The 18694-nt window shown below is 54.7% G+C and overlaps 2 protein-coding genes across 8 annotated transcripts in view; one reads left to right on the forward strand and one right to left on the reverse strand.

The window, feature by feature from the left end:
- Window positions 1–260: 260 nt before the first annotated feature.
- GTF3C5 (general transcription factor IIIC subunit 5) lies at window positions 261–7697 on the forward strand. Of its 2 annotated transcripts, none has more exons than XM_055719685.1 (11): window positions 261–430; window positions 762–984; window positions 1228–1426; window positions 2462–2657; window positions 3022–3126; window positions 3638–3752; window positions 4415–4495; window positions 5042–5139; window positions 5780–5862; window positions 6158–6300; window positions 6965–7697. In XM_055719685.1, the coding sequence occupies exons 1-11, from the start codon at window positions 281–283 to the stop codon at window positions 7120–7122; spliced, it is 1551 nt and encodes a 516-aa protein (XP_055575660.1). In that variant the 5' UTR covers window positions 261–280; the 3' UTR covers window positions 7123–7697. The 2 variants fall into 2 exon arrangements, with proteins under 2 accessions (XP_055575660.1, XP_055575659.1); XM_055719684.1 differs by having other exon boundaries at window positions 6987–7697.
- Window positions 7640–18694, reverse strand: part of RALGDS (ral guanine nucleotide dissociation stimulator) — a 61510-nt gene continuing 50455 nt past the window's right edge. For 4 of the 6 annotated variants that reach the window (XM_055719683.1, XM_027809576.2, XM_055719679.1 and 1 more), the window contains exons 2-18: window positions 16098–16208; window positions 15366–15559; window positions 14895–14969; window positions 14514–14707; window positions 13989–14110; window positions 13623–13838; window positions 13397–13500; window positions 12974–13058; window positions 12221–12298; window positions 12047–12133; window positions 11725–11757; window positions 11362–11483; window positions 11096–11191; window positions 10750–10951; window positions 10177–10536; window positions 9929–10043; window positions 7640–9728 (exon numbers count right to left, since the gene is read on the reverse strand). In XM_055719683.1, the coding sequence (XP_055575658.1) occupies window positions 9553–9728; window positions 9929–10043; window positions 10177–10536; window positions 10750–10951; window positions 11096–11191; window positions 11362–11483; window positions 11725–11757; window positions 12047–12133; window positions 12221–12298; window positions 12974–13058; window positions 13397–13500; window positions 13623–13838; window positions 13989–14110; window positions 14514–14707; window positions 14895–14969; window positions 15366–15559; window positions 16098–16208 (2370 nt within the window). In that variant the 3' untranslated portion in view covers window positions 7640–9552. The remainder of the gene's footprint in view (window positions 9729–9928; window positions 10044–10176; window positions 10537–10749; window positions 10952–11095; window positions 11192–11361; window positions 11484–11724; window positions 11758–12046; window positions 12134–12220; window positions 12299–12973; window positions 13059–13396; window positions 13501–13622; window positions 13839–13988; window positions 14111–14513; window positions 14708–14894; window positions 14970–15365; window positions 15560–16097; window positions 16209–18694) is intronic. The other 2 variants (XM_055719681.1, XM_055719680.1) reach the window with 2 other exon arrangements.

The raw sequence follows: 18694 nt of genomic DNA on the forward strand, positions 1-18694 counted from the left end.
AGGGCAGGCCCTCCACACCCCCGCTGTTAAGTACCAGCTTTTAGATAATTACAGCTGTAACAAGGAACGCAAACCAACTGTGAGCTGTCGCCATATGTGCACAGAAATCACCTCAGAAACGCACTGAGGGCTGAGTAACCCCAAGGGGGACGGCTGCTCTGCGCTGGCATAGGCCGCCTCCACTGCCGCAGCTCCGTGGTAGGAACCATCGTGCGGCGGAACCTTTGTACCGCGGCCGCGGGGGGGGGTGGCGGCGGGGCGGGAGCTGGGCAGGGGAGCCATGGCGGCGGCCAGGCCGTGGGGGGAGCGGGGCTCGGCCGTGCTGGAGCTGCCCCGCACGCCGCGATTGGTTTGCGTGGAGTACCCAGGGCTGGTGCGGGACGTCGGGGCCATGCTGCGGACACTGGGAGGAGAGCAGGGGGTGTCGCGGGTGAGGAGGGCCCCAGTGGCTGTGGCGCGGGGTGGGTAGCCGGGGCCAGGACCCCCCTGGCCGGGCCGTGCAGGCCCAGCGTGTCCCCACGCGTGAGGCTGCTGCCCACGGGAGAGAAAAGGGGAGAGGGGAGACGTGAGGCGGGGGGGAGGCTTGAGGCGGAGGGATGAGGTGTGAGGCGAGGCGGGAGTGTCCCCCTGAGGGTGCGGGGGTTCGCGTCCCGCGGGGGGCTGGGCCGCGGCTGAGGGGGAGGGAGGCCCCCCCTCCGGGCCCGGGGCAGGGGGGCTGCGCCGTGCCCGCTAAGGGAGACCTGGCCTGCCCCTGCTGACAGATCTACGCCGACCCTGCCAAAAGGCTGGAGCTCTATTTCCGCCCCAGGGACCCTTACTGCCATCCAGTCTGTGCCAATCGCTTCCCCACCTCCACCATGCTGCTCAAGGTGAAGAGGAGGACCAAGAAGAAGAAGCAGTCGGAGGCTGAAGAACAAATCCAGCCAGAAGTCCAGTTTGAAATGGAAATTCTTGGGATTGTCACCACCGTTTACAAATTTCAAGGTAATACTGGAGTTTGTGCCCACGTGGCTTAAAGATAAGTGTGTCTGATGGGAAGGGGAAGTGTCTCCCTTTAAACCTCTCAGGACTGGAACGAAAAACCAAATGTCCCGTTGTTACAGCCTCCTTGCTGTATAAACCTTGGCATAAAATTAGCAGGCTTTTGCTCCTGAAAGCTGACTGTTGTGAGAAATGCCGTTACATTCACAATGAATTTCATAACATTTTAACTTTTGTTTCTCGCAGGAATGTCTGATTTCCAGTACCTGGCGATGCACTCTGCTCCTGACGGCAAACCAACCTCCATGTATGACAAAGTCCTAATGCTCAAACCAGAGAAGGAAGAATTTTTCAATAGAGAATTACCTCTCTACATCCCGCCACCAATTTTCTCACGTCTGGACACTCCTGTTGACTATTTTTATCGGCCAGATATACAACACCGGTTAGTGCCTTTTCTATTAATGTGGTAAATAGCTGTGTTTGGTTCTATAATGGACAGGTAGTGAAACATTGTGTTGGTTTGATATGTACTTCTAACAGACAAGTCTTCAAGTTAAGATTTCTTTTTTCATCACTCGAAGGTGCCTCCAGTCCATTCTGGCTTCAGAATTATTACAGGATCTCTGCTCTTGAAGCATCAGAGCAGCACTAAATACATCATTCATGTGTTTCACCTGTTTAAGCTGCTGCCTTGTTCTGTTTTATCCCTCTTGATTTGATACAATGGAGGCAGGCACACTTGAGAAACTGCCTGGACAGCAGAAGCTTTAGCAAAAGTCCACCTCAGGACCTGCCAAGTGAGGGGACCTGGTGATCTGATGAAGATGCCTGCCTCCCCCAGCACACTACAGGCGGCATGGGATGCAGTGAGCCCGGCTTTTTGCCTGCTTCCAGTGGGATGGAGCCGAGGGGAGAGTGTGCAGAGTCAATGCCAAATGTTCCTGTGATCGCGCTCACTGGACCTGTTCCCTTTTGGCCCCTGGTTGGTTTTGCCAGGAGAACAGTCTGTGAAATCTCCCACAAGAAACATCTTTCATTTTCTCACTGTAGTCCTTCATTGGCACTTAAAAAAAAAATAATTATCTTAACTGCATTTCCATCTTGCCTTGCCCATGTACCCTACTGAGCGGCAGTAATGACAGTGGAGCAAATGCAGAGGCATTTCACAGGGGTTAAGAGTCAACTGCCTGAGGGTTTCCTGCCAGAGTGCAGGGGACCTCTGTCATTGTGCAGATGGATGTAGCTTTGCAGGGGGGGGTTAAATTTCAATTTTCTTTCTTCACTGGTGTCATGAGATTCTTTCCTGGTACCACCACTATGTGATAGGGAGGTGGGCCCAAAGTTAAACTCACCCAGCTGAGTCCCTTCTCTTCCAAAACCTGGAGCACAAACTTTGTTTTTGCATGTTCCCGTGAAGGCCCCAAGTCTGTGTGTGCTGGGGGCAGAAAGCAAACCCGATCCTTTCCCTGTTTCTTAGGGAGGGCTACAACAACCCCCAGGTGTCTGGTGAGAACCTGATTGGCCTCAGCAGGGCCCGTCGCCCGCACAACGCAATCTTTGTGAACTTTGATGATGAAGAAATCCCAACTAAACCACTGGATGCTGCTGTACAGACCTGGAAGAAAATGTGTACCAATCCTGTGGATAGAAAGGTGGAGGAAGAACTGAGAAAGGTACGTGCCTTATTCCTGTCCTGAGCATTATTGCAGCATGCTGCGCAGGAAAAAACTGCATGCAGCCATTTTATCTGACTTGCCCAAAAATGTTTGGTGATTGTAGCTGAATGATACAGCAACTGTCAGTAGACACCCCTGACCCTGTTGTGTTCAGTTCCGTTATGCAAGTGAAAATTTGAGTCTCTTTTTGCAGCCAACTCACATTAAGTACCTTTTGGTGCCGCTAGTTCTTACATTAGTGTTCTCATAGCTCATACTAAGAGCCAAAGGCCCCAGTACAGAAGAATGTCCATTTGGAAAGCTGAACTGTCATTGGTAACCCACTTCCCACTCTTTCATGGTTGTTTCTGTATTATTTCAGCTCTTTGAAGTCCGTCCCGTCTGGTCTCGGAATGCAGTAAAAGCCAATATCAGTGTCCACCCGGACAAGCTGAAACTTCTGTTGCCGTATTTGGCCTATTACATGGTAAGTCTGTACATCTGCCCTTGTGCCTGTCTGAGGCTGCTGAGAGGCAGAGCAAGGGTGCATCAGCTGGGTGTTCCTGGTCCCTTACAGTTTCTGAGGTCCTAAGTACCTGAGCTTAATGTTATGTAAAGAAAAAGAGGGAAGGAAAGCCTTGCTTCTGAACAGAAGTTAAAGCCACGGAGGATTCAGTAACTGTTTTCTCCGCTGGTTCTAATCACCTTTGCAGTTCAGTTAGATGTGCGAATTGACTCTCCATCTGGCAACGGTGGCAGAGGTTTTCCAAACATTTTATTGTGTCCTTGCAAGTTAATTTGTAAAAGCACACAAATATTTGTGCTTCAGTGCACTGATTGCCCAAGTTACAGTATATAAATACTGACGCAGCAAGTGAGGAAAGTGGTGGTAAAAGAAATAATCTTAGGGCAACGAGGGGAAATACTAGAATTCTCTAAGAACCTCTGCAGCACTGTACAGTGTATTTGTAACTGTCTCCCCATATGTGTTTATACAGTTAACAGGTCCTTGGAGAAGCTTATGGGTTAGGTTTGGGTATGACCCCAGAAAACACCCTGAAGCAAAGATTTATCAAGTACTGGACTTCCGAATTCGCTGTGGAATGAAATATGGTAAAAGGGCCCAACCCACAGAGATGCTCTCTCTGCTTTCTGGTTAATCCTGGTAGTACTTTTCTTTTTACTTTTCAAACTGTTTCTGCTCTGATGAAGGTGACACCTTTTGAGCTCACTGCTTACTGTAGTTCTTCTGTTTAATACTTTATTTCATAGTATGCAGTATGTCTTCCCTCATTTGGCATATTCCAAACTCAATGGACAGCTGGCTGACTTTCCTCCTCCATTTGTTCAAAGCCCAAGTGGATGTAGCAGATCATCTTCCCCCTTGTTCAGGGTAGGCACTGAGCAGTAGATTATGTGGCTTACCTAGTAGCTTTTCCTCATGGACCTCAACATCTTGTGCAGGACAGTAGGTCTCAGACCTTGGGACATTGGGTTCCCCTGCTGTGATTTTTGCAGAGGGAAAGTGGGGGGAAAGGACCTTCTGAGGTCATCTGTCCATGACAGAGCCGGCATCCAGTTGTTAACATCAGGTTGCGTCTCCCTCTTTCCAAGTTAAAGGATTTTGTTGATTTTCTCCTCTCCCCACTTAGCTAAAGTCACCATACCCCAAGGATCAGCCTGCCTTACACACACCAGCCCAGCACTTCTGTTACAGAACAAGGGATATTCTGCTCATCTTCAGCTCATTATTGGGGTTTTTTTTTCACGTCTAGGTTATGCCCCTAATGACATGCCCGTGAAAGCAAAGCGCAGCACGTATAACTACAGTCTGCCCATCACTGTCAAGAAGCAAGGTATGCTGTGCCAGTAGAAGGGTTATCTGGCTCTTCTGTTTCTCAGTTTACCCCATCCTAGTCACAGGTGGTGAAGGGTCTTCCTGTGTTCTAGCTGAGCCAAAACTGCAGCTTTATTTCTGGGTATAATACGGTGCTGTAGTTAAGCCAGTAGAAGTGTCTCCTGGTGAGAAGTGTTGCGAGGGTCTGGGGTGCACACCTGGCTGAGCTACAGTATCTGTTAGCAGACAGAAGGGAGTTGTGCAAGCAATGCTGCAGGAATTCAGCATGCACTTCTGTTCAGTGATGGTGCAGAGCAAGGGGAGAGTCATTCTCTTTTCTTTGTCAAGGAGGAGTAGAAAAGGTTAAAATTATGAACAAATGTGTGGAAAAAGCCACCAAACTCACCACCTTTCGCACAATTGAAGAATAAGCAACACATGCTCATTTGTTGGGTTGGTCTGGTTTCTGCTGACTAGCAAAGTTGAATCAATGTAGAGAAGTGACAGTACAATGCCACAGAGTGAAAGATGTCTCTGATTAGGACTTTTTTTTTTTGTCTTTCAGTGAGTCATACAGTCAGTGTACATGATCTGAAACAGGGGCTTGGTACCTCCGGTGCATCCAGTACAAAAAAACCTGCATCCAGCAGGTATAAACTAAAGGTAAGCATTACTCTTATCAGAAGCTTAGAATAGCTTAGTGAAAAAGGGGTGTTTCCTGCTTTGTCAGTCATTAAGGAGACAGCTGTGAGTGAGTTGATGTCCTTGGGTTTACCCGAGAAGCTGCTAGTTGTACACGTCACTACAGAACTTCACCTGCTGTGTGCATGTTTCTTACATGCTGCAAGATGGGATTGGTACTCAGCCCTAGTCTTAGATGTGATGAGCATTTTGTTTCAATTGATAAAATTGCAACTTCATGGGCAGTGAAGTGCAATAAATGACCATGTGTTTATCAGCTCATCCTGCAAAATCCAGCAGGGCAAAATAAATATTTTGCTAGGATGAAACATATGATCCACTGTTGTGCAGTAGCGGGCTGCAGAGAGAGCTGCAGTTTGAAGAGATGAGGTGTGTTCTCTGCCCAGCTGTGCTGTTGTGACTATAAGTGCAGTGAAATTTAGGTGCATTCCTTCCGTCAGCTTTATCTTTTGCCATATGCAGACCTATGTCTTGGAACTGGTTTGTGTTGGAAGTGCCTGGTTTTTGAATCGGCTCATCAGAAGTACTTCGCAGTTATGCCAGAGTTGTCCTGTTTCACTGTAAAATGCACATTAATGTTTTCCTTCTTTCTTCCTCTTAGGAATCCATCTACATTTTCCGAGAAGGAGCCTTACCGCCTTATCGGCAGATGTTCTACCAGCTCTGTGACTTGAATGTGGAAAGGTATTGCACACTGGCAGCTGAGTCTTCTGTTAGAGCTAGATTTCAAAGCCTGTTGTTATATCCAGTCCATTCCCCTCTCTCATTGACCAGAAACTTAGGAAGCGTTTAGCTTCTGGATAAAAATGGAACAGGCTTCACATGTGAATTTCCTTTCCCATATGACAGTTACCTGAATAACCAAGTATGCTATTCCAACTCAATGAAGTAAAAGAGAAGTAAGCCATAGCCTGTCTCCTTTGAAGCCTACATCTGAATGTAGAAGGCTAACGTTTCCTTCCCTTTTGCTGCTTTTTAGCCTACAGAAAATCATCCATCGGAATGATGGCACAGAGTCAGAATGCACAGAGCGGGACGGGTGGTGCCTTCCAAAGACTAGTGATGATCTGCGAGATACCATGTCTCTGATGATAAAGCAGATAATCAGATCCACAAGACCTGGTAAGGACGCTTCTGAACGTCACAATGTGTTACTGCCTTGCAGATGGTGTTGAGATGTGGGCTGAATAAGGATGTTGTGGTCAGCACTGGGCAGCAGTGTTCCTGTATTTGCCGCCTCCTTTGTGCTACACCTGGTGTTCTGGTGTTCTTTGTGTTCTCGCTCATAACAGTGTGAGCTGAAGCTGTTCTGCAGTGTGAACATGGGTTGGAATTAGGAGTGGCTGGGACTAAAGTTTTCCGGTTCATCTTCCCACTGCCACGGCCTTCAGGTTTTAAATACCTTTGCACAGCGGTAATCAGGTTCTTATTCTTACTGATGTATCTGTTGGTGGCATTTTACTTGATTAATGTTATTAATTGAACAAGAAGTGAGAAAGTTATTTTTGCACGATGCTGGGCCAAAGCAGTATCCCAGTGAGTTAGGTCAGAATCAGCCAGGAGAGAAGGCATAGCACTGCAGATCTGCTGCTGTTCTGCTGGAGTTCCCAGAGTATGAAAACAGATTGCTTTGGGCTTGATCAAATTCTATTAAGATACGCAACATTAGCTGTGCCCCTCCAGCTTCTGCCTTCCTCTCGCATGTTTTATGAACTCTACTGTAAATGCCCCTAGGTTTCACTGAGCAAGGCATCACAGTGTCTTTCTTCCTTCCTTCCCAATTAAGCTCTTTTCTCAAATACAAGCAGCAGTGAAGACGGCAAAGAGCAGCTGGCATATGAGTCTGCAGAGGATGAGGATGATGAAGAGGAGGAGGAAGAGGACTTCAAGCCTTCTGATGGGAGTGAAAATGAAATGGAGACAGAGATTCTGGACTATGTGTGAACTCCGTGAGCCGTCTGGCTGCTGTTGGGCAGAATCGTCTCTGCTCTCGTTCCATGACAGCTGCGGGTTCAGCGACCATGCCCAGGATGTGGGAAAGCAGAACTTGTACTAAGACGACCACGGTCTCTCTACACTGACGGCAGTGCCTGCTGATGGCCGTCACTGTGGGTGTTTGCGAGGCATTGCCCACATTTTCACACTTGCTGGCCAACAAGCCCTGCAGCAAACTCGCAAGAGCAAGCCCAGAATCCAGACCAGCAGGTAGCATGCCGGAATGGAGGAGGAGCTGCATTCCCAGATCTCTCCATGGGTGAGAAGTGCACTTGCAGGTTCAAATGAGTAGGGTTCATTTGAAAATGGGGCACCGGTCCCTCAAACACAAACCGAAGCTCAACCCAGCAGAGTTAAGGTAAGGCGCAAGCGCTGCCTCCCCTGCAGTCAGGTCCACTCCTCTTTCTCCAGGAACATGCTGGCATTTGGGGGAAGGAGAACAGGACAATCCCTGCCTTGGGACAGAGACGTTTGAGCATCAGTATTTTATTGCAAAGACTAATTACATTGCTGTGTACAAGTCACACCAGGCAGTGTGCTCCTTCATTGAAGTGGTACAAAATACATATGGTACAGCCAGTCCCTCCAGTGACGCTGGGCTGCTGGGGTACATGGCCAGGAGGGGACCAGCCTGGCCTCAGGGTGGGCAGGAGCTGGCAGGCACAGAGCAGAGGGAAGACCCTGGGGTGCCAGTGCCCAAGGGCGGGCAGGGGGGGAGGCAGGAGGCTGCCCCTGCGTCAGAGAGCCAGGGGCTCCCATCATGTGCAGCGATGGGCGATGCCACCTGAGGGGACACGGGGCTGGGAGAGCTCAGTGCCAGCCACGCTCACACCTAAGCAGCCTCTTCCCTACCTGGTGCCAGGGGCCTGCAGCCCAGCTCCTGCCAGAAGCCCAGGCCCCTCTCCTGGAGCCGGGGAAGGTGTTGTACCCATCCAGCAGCACGGACAGACGGGAAACAAACATGTGCTGGAAGGAAGCACTTAAAAAAAAAACACAAAAAGAGATGGAGCCAGGAGCCAGAAAAGGTCCCCCTTCAGTTAGTGTTTCCTGCAATGATTAAAACAAGTGTCTGGCCCCTGCTTGAGCGACTAGTGGTAAAGAAACAAGAGGGGGTGGCTGATGGGGTCTGCACCTCATGAGCATGGCTGAGCGACGCTGCTTCTGCCACCATTCCTCCCAGCAGCCTTAAATACCAGGGTGGGGAGAGGAGAGGGACTGGGCTGCAGGGCGAGGGGAGGGTGGATTAGTAAAATGTACAAGTTCATCTCTTCTATTTACAACCAATAAATATTGAAAAGAAAAATCAGTAAACTTTTGTTTTATACAAAAAAAGTCTCATTGCTGCTTCTCCCAGGGTCACTGTTTGAAAAAGTCTGGTTAAAGCCCGAGGTGAGTGGCACTTTCTGTGGGTCAGGCAGTGGCAGCTGGGGCAGCTGGGGCACCCTGAGCTCTCCGGCTCCTCGCCTGCCTGCGCAGACCCAAGGTCTCTATTTACACAAGTTCAGACAGAAATTTGCTCTCCTCCTCATTCGGCTGGCAGCGCTGGGGGCACGGCCCAAAGCTTCCCCCGACGGTAGAGGAGACACTGGCGTTTGATCTTTGGTGCAAGTTTGAACGTGGGCCGTCGAAGTCCAGCTGGAGGATGCGGTGGATCGGGGAGAGGAGTGAGACCATGCGGGCTTCCAGTTAAGAGCACACAGCGCCTACTCCACCATGGCAGGGGCACAGCCCTCCTCCACAGGGCTCCGAGCATCGGTGCGAGGCTCCATCCCTTCCAGCTTGCTTCCCAGCCTGGGGCATCCATGGCTTCTCCCACGAGAAGGACAGGCAGAGATGTGTGGTGATGCCAGTTATCCCAGGGAGGAAGGATGTGGAGGTAAAAACGCCAGGGAAGCCAGGAAGGAGAGCACCCCACCCTGTGGGAGGGTAACGGCTCGTGTTCTGCTCCTTGCAAATGGCCCCTCTGCGAGTCACCGCTCCCCGGCTTGCTTGGACACAAGGCACCTACGGCAGAGGCGGGCTCCAGCTCTGGGCTGGCCGACGGCTGGACTAGTGTCACACCGTGGAAGGTTTTAAAAAAGAAAAAAAAAAAAAAAGGAGAAAAAAAAAAAAGAGAGAGAGCTATTCCCTCCCCCTCCCCCCCACTGCCTTCCTGTGTAGAAAAAAGACCTGATTGAAACGGGGGCTTGTGCAAGGAGTGGCGGAGGCTGACAGCGGCTGCCAAAGCACCCTGGCTCTCAGCGTGGGAGGGAGATGCACGGCTGTCCCCCCGGGAGGGTCACTCCTTGCTGTGCTGGGCAGCAGGAGCACCGGCCGCAGCCCAGCCCAGAGCAGCCTGCCCCCAAGGCCCCGATGGTGATGGTGGCAGTGGGGCTGAGGCTAGAAGATGCCTTTGGCGATCTTCAGGCCTTTCTGCTTCATCCTGGGCAGGGTGGAGCTGGAGCCGTGCTTGATCTTCACCCCCTTGGAGAAGCCCCGCTTCTTGAGCACGAAGTCGTAGTTGGCGGCAGAGTTCATGGCGTAGAAGACATTGGCATTGTCGGGGATCTTCAGCTCTGGAAATGACCGAGGATGGAGGTCAGTTGGGCACCCTTTCCCTGAAAGGGGCCCAGAGTAGAGCTGAGGGTTGTCCCCGGGTGCTGGGACCCGTTGTGCTGTCACCTCCCAGCCCAGCTCCAACCCAGTGCTGCCCAGGCTGCAGGGCTGCATGGCCAGCTGGGGACGCAGCCCCCAGGAAAGCCCCCCCAGCACACACCTCTCTCCTCTGAGATGATCTGAACAAGCTCATAGTCTTCAGGCCGGTCCCCGTCCAAGTTGTGCTTGGCCATGGCCTTGCGAATAACGACGGGGGTCTTATCCTGACTTGTCACCTGTGAGCACAGAGTGTTATTAACCCGGGGGGTGCAGAACACTGCAAAGCTCCCAGTACTGTCACCTCCCACGCCCACACCCAAATGGGGCGAGCCGCTCCTCCCTGGCGTCACCGCGGGTGCCTGCGCTCACCAGGATGCTCTTGTACATGTTGCCGTTGTCCACGGCCAGGCTGACGCGGATGATGCAACAGTCATCGACCTGCTGGTTGTAGAGGGGCAGCGAGAGGGAGGAGTAGCTGGAGATGCCAGAGACTGAGCGCTTGTGGGTGCGGGAGGCCGTCACCGGCGTGGAGGAGACGGAAGAGGACGAGGCACTGCTGGAGCCTGAGCCAATGCCCGATGTGTCCAGGGATGAGAGGGAGGTGGATTCCCAGAACTGGAGGGCAGGAAGGAGAGGGGATGCGGAGGACACAGTGGGTTTAACTTCTCCATCGGCCACAGACGGGGCGTACCAGCGCTGGGGGAGGGAGGCCAGAGGGATCTCACTGACCTGTGACAACGGGGGACCGACACGACTACAGCCACTGGAGGCACAAGAGCCTTGCCATGCTGCCAGAGCATCGCAGGGCAGGGGCCTCCCTAGCCCCAGCAGGTCAGAAACAGCCCCTGGGACTCCCCCCACGCTCCCCCCAGTGCCAGGGCAGTCCCCGGGCAATGGCTGCACCTGCCTCTGGTGGCCCGGACCCCGCGAGCTGCCCCATACCTTCTTCTCCTGGCAGTCGGGGGACTCAGGGATGAAGCTGATGTTGATCTCCTCTACGTCAGAGCTGCTGGAGCCGGCAGAGGTGACGCTTACCGAGTCGGTGGCATCCCCGCTGCACAGGTACTGCCCGCACTTGAGCTGGTCGAAGGATTTTGAGTGGGAGCTGCCACTGGCACAGGGCTCGGTGCTTGGCGGCTGCCGGCTGCCAGGAGAGACGTGGGGCAGGTGAGAAGGGAGCAGAGCGAAGGTGCATTTGGCTGGGCAGGACAGTGGCCACCCCAGCCTGGTCCCCTGCAATGCTCAGCCAGAGATACCCCTGCATCCCACCGGGGACGAGCAGACTCACTCGCTCCATCGCTTGATGATCCCCGTGTTTTTCTTCGCCTTCAACGTGTTGCTGGCTGACTCCGACAGCGGCTCGATCTCGCACGACAGCCCGTAGCTGGGAGGGGAGAGGTGAGGGTTGGAGCTCTGTGTGCTGCCCCGGCTGCAGCGAGCCAAGGGATGTGGAGCGGGGAGCAGCGCTGGGCAGCTGTGGCTCAGCAGCTGGAGGAGATGGGCGGTGGGACCTCCCAACACGCCGGTGGCAGCACGGCCCCGGCCCCTGCTCACCTCTCGGCCTCGCTGAGCCGCTCCAGGCTGTGGAACCAGTCCACGAACTGGTCCTCCTGCGTGAAGCTGTAGTTGTTGCAGGCCGACTGAAGCAGCTTGATCTGGGCGATGACTTCGAACTCCTGCAGCAAATGGAGGCCATAAGATCAGATGTGTTTGCCAGCCCCAGCCTCCTCCACAAACAGCCCAGCCCCACGCACAGAGGCAGATAGAAAGGACCAGAATCCCCCTTCCCAACAATGAAGAACATGACGGCAAAACAGGAGAGGGAACAACCCCAAAGGGACCGGCACAGCCTGGGCTTGCACCAAGTCAGCCTCCTCCTTCCACCCCGCTGCACTGCTGCCAGGGCAAAGCTCTCACCTTCCTTCTCTTCTCAAAGTTGATCAGCCCACCCTGGAAGAGAAGGAGCCGAATGTCAGTGTGGAGCAGGCAGAAAAATACTGCTCCCATGCCCATGTCCCTGCTGAGGGACATTTCCATGGGCTAACAGAGGTGGATGCGCAGCGTTGGACACAAGATGCGCAGGGTGCAGTGTCGGACACAAGATGCGCAGCGTTGGACACAAGATGCGCAGGGTGCAGTGTCGGACACAGGACACACGGGGGACCAGCCCTCCTTTTATCAGCCCAGGCTCTGGGGCAGCTGTGCAGAGCAAGGGGAGGATAGAGATGGAGGTACATACGTCCAGGAAATCCTTCATGGCAGTGTCAAGCATCACCAGGTCTGTGAGGAAGGTGCCAAGGTAGGGAATGGTGCCCTGCATCACGCCCTATGGGGACAGAAGGGACAGCGGGGTCAGCAGTGACCTGGGACCAGCCGGGGCAGCTGGCACAGGGGGCAGCCGTGCCAGACTCACCATCTCTCGCTGCTGCTGCTGCCGCTTCTGAGCCCTCTTTGGGTTGATCTCCAAGGTGGCAAATTTGGATGTGCCCTCCTGGATGGTGAGAAGAGGTAGGGATCAGCACGGGTGGGAAACTGCACTCATAGGTGAACTAGAATTCACACCTGCTTTCATTGGTACAGCTTTCCTTGCAGAGGGAAAGCGGGACGAGGGGAAGAGGAGGAAATCAAAACTGAGCTTTTTCAGGGCTCACAGGGAGGAGAGGGTTAGTGAATAGCAACTGCTGCTCTGTTTCCAGCTCCTCCTCAATGGGATGTTTTGTTCCCTTTCGCATTTTGTGCCCTCTCTGCCCCCAAACTGCAGAGGCTCCATGGGGAAGGAGGACATTTTTGCTGCAGCCTTTCACAAACCCTACAGCCCCACCTGAAATTAAGAGGACTTTGCACCTCGCTGTTAAAATGCAGCTGACTCTGGAGAGAAGCTGTCACCCAGTGCACTGGATCCTATCCCAATGCTTATCTCTTGCTGAATTCCTTTGTGAGCTTCAGGCAATGGTGACTTTTGGGCAGGGAAGCAGAAAGCCCAGCCCGTTTGGAAACCCCTGCCTGCACCTCAGACTCAGCACACCCTGCCCTGCACCCCTGCCTGTGACCACAGCAGCGCTCCCAAGGCTTTAGCCCAGTGGCTGGAACACCATGGAAATTTCTGCCGGCATCAGCCTGAGCTCCCTGCCCGAGACAGGGCAACGCAGGTGTCGCTTCCCCATACCTTAATGAGAAGCTCCCGGCTCAGCGAGTGGTTATTCTCATCGGAGAAGATCTCTGAGAGCTCGTGGAAAGTGCGGAAGCTTTCCCTGCTCAGGGGGAAACAAGAGAAAAGTCAGCACCGCTGCCACGGTGTGGTCTCCTCCTTGGGCTCTCTTCTGCTCCTGCAGCTGACCCCAGCTACACTCACAGCTCTAGCAGAGCCTCGTGTTTGGATGCTCCGCATGGAAGGGAGGTGCAGGTGACGATACTTTTATTTCCTCACCCTCCTCAGGTCCCTGACACCTTACACTGGTCCCTGGGTTTTGGGCACACTCCAGGAGGCAATGCTGGAGCTGAGATGACCCCATCTGCAAGCTCAAGGGCCGCAGCAGCCGAAGCATGGCCTCCCCTTTGAAACCTCCCAGCAGCTGCAGGAGCTGCTTACCGCAGGACCTCATCCCAGGTCTTCTTCAGACGGTGAACGGCATTGCACTGCAGAGCCGACAGGATGGCTCGGAGGGAGGAGAAGTTCTTCAGGATGCGGCACTCCTGGGGGCAGACAAGGAGATGACACGTTAAAGAAAGCTCAGGGATCCGCTGGGATTCACGCAGCGCAAAACCTCAGCCCTTGGGCTGAGGAGGGAGGCGAGCAGGATGGTGAGCTGTCCTACCCGAGCCACTTCGATCCACCGCTCCACCACTTTAGCCCTCTGCTGCGGCTTCAGGGACCGGTCCCCGAGACATGTGGCGATGACACAGTTGGCCACGCTATTGAACTGCGAGACTGTGGCGCGGATGGTGGGCGCCAGGTGCTCTTTACCCTTCTTGTCTCGCTGGGACCAGATGCAGCCCAGGCAGTGGTATGGCACCACTTTCTTAAAGAGCTCCTGAAAGATAAAGGGATGGAGATGGGTCTCCTTGGGTTCCCTGAGAAGGGGACAGGCCAGGAGGAAACGATAGATGGGAAGAGACAGGCCTGTGCCCAGAGCAGCAGGCAGGCAGAGTACCATCCACCCAGCTGTCAGACGAATACTCACAGCGTCCATCAGCGTGAACTGTTCTGCCACCATCTCTGGGGAGAAGGAGAGGAAATCCGGCTTCCCGTCCCCAACGCCATTCTCCTCCACCAGCTGGAAGGTGCAGCCACCGTGGTCCACAGCTGTGAGGGACGGCACGAAGCTGAGCATCGCTGCCATGAGCCAGGGCCCACGCCGCCCCACGCCAGCCCCCTGCAGACACCCACATCCCACCTCCTGGGCTCTTAATTCCCATCTGGCTTCACGCCTTGAGAAGCAAGGCTCAGATAAAAGGATAGTCATTTTAAACCTGGACACAAGCGTCTGCAGAGGATTAAAGGCAGATTAACCAATCCACTTAGAAATCCCACTTCTGGTGCAGTCAGATTAGCTTCCCAGTGTACCTCCATGGAAATGCAGGCAGGGTGGACGGTAGCTCAGCCACGTGGCAAGACCCAAGGTTTGGGAGACCCTCGATGCCAACCAGTAGCATTCCCTTCACCTGCAGCCCCAAACAACCCCCCACAAGCGGGGAAAGGACCCCACCTTCTGCCTCGGACTCGCTCTGCTCCTGCTGCTGGAACTGGGCCAGCAGGATGCGGGCTCGGCGCTCCAGGTCCGAGCCGGGGATGTTGTGGCGCACGTAGGAGATGAGCTGCTTGAGGCAGGCAAAGTCTGGGGGCTTGCGGAAGTCCTCTGAGTACTGGTCCAGCCAGGCGCCCAGGATGGAGGAGATGGTGCTGCAGGGAGCGGGGAAACACAGGCAAGCCCAGCATGAGAAGTGGGAGCCAGGAGAAGCCTGTGTGCACCCCCGCCGAGCCCCAGGCACCAGGAGCACCCCTGGGACAACACATGCCTTTGTAGGAGAAACAAAGAGCTATCACCAGAGCCACCCATCTTGTTCATGCACAGCACAGCCAGACTTACTTCTTCAGCTCCATCCTCTCATCCACAGCATGCCTGGCATGGTCCCCATTCGCCTGCACATGGAGTTTGCCATACCTGGTGGGGCACAGCGAGGAGGCAGTGAGCATCCTAGACTCAGCTGCCTCGCAATACTGCCTCTTCTCCCTCCACATCACCTCCAGGTCTGCCAGGGGGTCAGAATGAATCTCCCACACTGTCCTGCTCCCCCGACTCTGCTACAGCCCCCGTGTTACAGGAAGAGGGAAGCAGCCAGCACTGGCCACCTTGTGGCAGGGTTCCAGCTGGAAGGGCTCCAGCTCTCTGGGAAGTTGTGTCCGCCCTGCCCTGCCCAAAACTTTTACACTGATGGAGTTGGGAGAAGCTCATCAGCCCTCCAAAGCATGGCAGCAGAAGATGCTGGGGCACCCCTGGCTGAGGAGGGTCAGGCACTGGTCACCCCCAGGTGTGTTTTGGGGCTCAGGGCAGCCTCACCTGTTAAGCAGCAGGTCCAGCACTTGCTTGGTGGTGGCAAAGGCCCGGTAAGTGCACAGGAAGATGGTGACATAGGTGGAGTCATTGCCTTTGAAGGCTGAGACCAGGTACTCCACCAGCTTCTCCAAGGTCCCAGCTTTTATTGTCCGCACCTTACATGTCTCGTAGAGGTTTAAAGCCGACTCATTCTCAAACTGCCAGGACAGGAACAGAAGTCAGTAGGTTGGGTGAAGACAGACAAGTTCAAGTGCGATGTGGTCCAACCAGCCTCACAAGCCACCGTTTGGGTCTAGGCTGGGACCCCCTACAGTGCCTGGGGCTCTTGTGATGGGCCTGGGGAAAGGGAAGCTGGGTCTCCTTGGACACCAAATACCAGCAACTCAGCTGAGAAGACTTGAGCATTTGGGAAATCTTAGGAAAGGCTCAAGGTTGCCAAAATCTAGGTGCAAATCAGAGTTGCAAAATGGAGCTTCAGATTGTTTCCCCCATGTCCCTTCCCACGGGGCAGAGGCCAGCAGATGCTTCCACATCCCTGCTCCCAACAAAACATAAGATTCCCAGATAAGGCTCGGAAGGACCTCCCAGGACAGGAGTGTATGGGGCAGCAAGAAGAGGGCAAGCCAGGGGCTGGTATTGATCCTGCCAAGCCCTGACATCTAGCCACCATGTCTCCGGCAGGGAAAGATCTGAACACACCCTGTTGGCAGGAGGCTGGCAGAGCCCCCAGCTTACCCCCAGCCACCGCTGCCCTTTGTTGGCCGTGTGATGGAGCTGCACTTTCCGGAGCGATATGCTGTAGATCACACCATCCTCCAGCTCTTCTCCGATCTCCTGTGTGGAGCTCTGCATGGGAAGACGAGATACACCATGAGATAAGGAGAGTGAAGCGTGGCAGAGATGCTCTTGTGGGCTCATATGAGGCATCCCAGCAAGCCAAAGGCAACAGCCGGCAGGCAGCGAGTCTCCCTCGCCTGCTCAGAAATGGAAACCAGGCAACACCAGTCCTGGCCAGCTTAACTCCGGGTCCACCTGAGCCTGCACACTGGCAGAGCCAGGGCTTTAGGATGCCGCTCTGTCTGCTCCACGTCCCCTGGCTCCACGGCTCAGCCCTGCTGCTAACGCAGGCTGTGCCAGCACCGAGTGCTGGGGAGGACCCCTCACCGGGCAGCAAGGGGGGCGGGGGGCAGCACACCCCCCTACCCATCCCTGGCTGCTTCCCCCTCCCTGAGCCTTTGCCTTTCCCGTAAGGTGCCATCGCTGCCTGGTCTGACCGTAATCTCCATAATCTGCCCCTGCTGGACCCCAGCACCTCAGCGCACCTTCCGCAATAAATAATAACTGTCAAACCAAACCGCTCGCGAGCTTCAGCAGCGCCAGCCACGCAGGCAAGGCAGGAATCCATGGGGAGAGCTGGAAGCTGAGGGGAAACCCCAGCGAGCAGCACCGAAGTGGGCTCGGGCACAGCCGGGACAGGTCCCTGCACCCCTGGGGCCAGGCACCTCCAGGCCACAGCCCAGCCCAGCCACACGGCTCACAGTTCTGCTCCGGGGGATGCAGACCACCCAAAACCTGGTGAGGAAAGACGAGATGCCTCTCAGGGCAGATCTCTAGACACACGCCTCCCCCCAGCCCCACATGCCAGCACGGGGCTCAGCGGTGGCCCCAGCCCCACAAGGACAATTTGGTTCCCTCCTCCTCCTCTCTCACCACGCTCTGCTGAGTCAGTGCCTCTCTTAAGAAGATTTATCCAGATCCTTTTAAACACTGCGGGGATCTCCCCCGCCCTCATCCCCCATGCCAAATGGCGGGGCAGGGTGTAAGACGGAGCAAATCCCACTGCTCAGCAGATGGGCAAAACACCCCCACGCAATGAGCTGGCCACGCGCTGGGGTGCAGGGGCTCGGGGACAAGTCCCCACTGCATATCATGCCGCCAGTCAGGGGCCAGAGCCAGCCCACGGCTTCCCCTGCAGCCTGCCTCCTGGGAGCACAAACCCCCTGAGCAATGGTGACAACACAGGGCTTGCCAGGGAACAAGCTGCCATGGGGCAACCCAGGATGGAGCCCCAGGAGTGACACTGCTCCCTGCAAAAAAATCCCCTTCCCAAGCCGCTCCCCATGAACGTGGGAACAGCCCTGGCCTCGGACGATGCTGCACATCCAGAGGCACCAAGCAGAAAGTGCCGAACACGATGCTGAGCTGACGTGTGGAACGTGCACCGTGCTCTCTAACCCACCATCCCTCACTATTGCCGTCACAGCAGCAGCCACCGCGCTGTTATCTCACCCTGCTCAAGTCAAGTGCTTGTTAGCAAGGAATCAAGGCAGGGAACCGCAGCCAGCTCAAAGAGTAAGGGGAAAACTTGAAAAAGCCTCTCATTCATGGTTGTAATGAATGAGGACAGAGAATCCCCCTGGGCAGGGTTACTCGACTTCTTCCTCACTTTCCGCTGAACTTGCTCTTCTCAGTTCATGCCAGACTGCGGCGAGGTTTGGTTTGCTGAAGCTCGAGGGGTTGTAAGGCTCCCAACTTCGGCTCTGCTAGGAACACCACAAGTCCTTCCCGAGTTTCACCGGCTTCCAGACCAACCCTGACAGCACCCGCAGGAGGCAGCGAACAGACCAGACATCCTTCCAGACACCTGCGTCAGTCCCTCTCTTGTTCTGTGTTCTGCGATAAATTACGGCATAACTTTATGTTCAAACAGGTCTGAATTTGAAGAACAGAAGAGGCACCCACCAGCACAGCGTGCCCTGTGCCTTCCCAGACAGCACGACATGGCAGTGCATCTCCCTCCTGCCTCAATAAATCTCCTGGGCTGGCGATGCTGGCTGCTGGGGGCAGCGCAGATCTGAGCCCAGCTTCCCTCTGCTCTGCTGCCCCAGGCCCAGGCAGGCAGCCCCCCACCCCTGACAGCTGGCACCACAGCCTGAACGCTGACAGGGGCACAAACCAGCCCCTGAGCCCACCTCGACTCCCTGCTCCTCTGCAGCCCCCCGTCACGTCTGCGCTGGGAGCAGCCACCCGTGACGCTGGCCCTGGTGCGGAGAAGACGAAGCCATTTAAACGTGTCGGCGAGGGGAAGGTGAGCCTGGTACATAGCTAAAGGCACTGGCAGCTGAGGGAGAGCTGGGCTTCTTCCCCATCACCTCTCCCTCTCTCCATCAACAGCTCATAGAAATGAGGTGCTCCTCAGCCAGGTGAGCCACCTCCAACCCCTTTAGCCTGAGCTGGGAATCGGGGGGGACCAGCATGACCTCAGGAGAGAGCTGCCAGCACTGCTGAAGCCTTGCTCCCGATCAGCCACCTACAGTGATGGTACCTAACCT

Source organism: Falco cherrug, chromosome 9 (assembly GCF_023634085.1).
Source record: "Falco cherrug isolate bFalChe1 chromosome 9, bFalChe1.pri, whole genome shotgun sequence".
NCBI lineage: Eukaryota > Metazoa > Chordata > Aves > Falconiformes > Falconidae > Falco > Falco cherrug.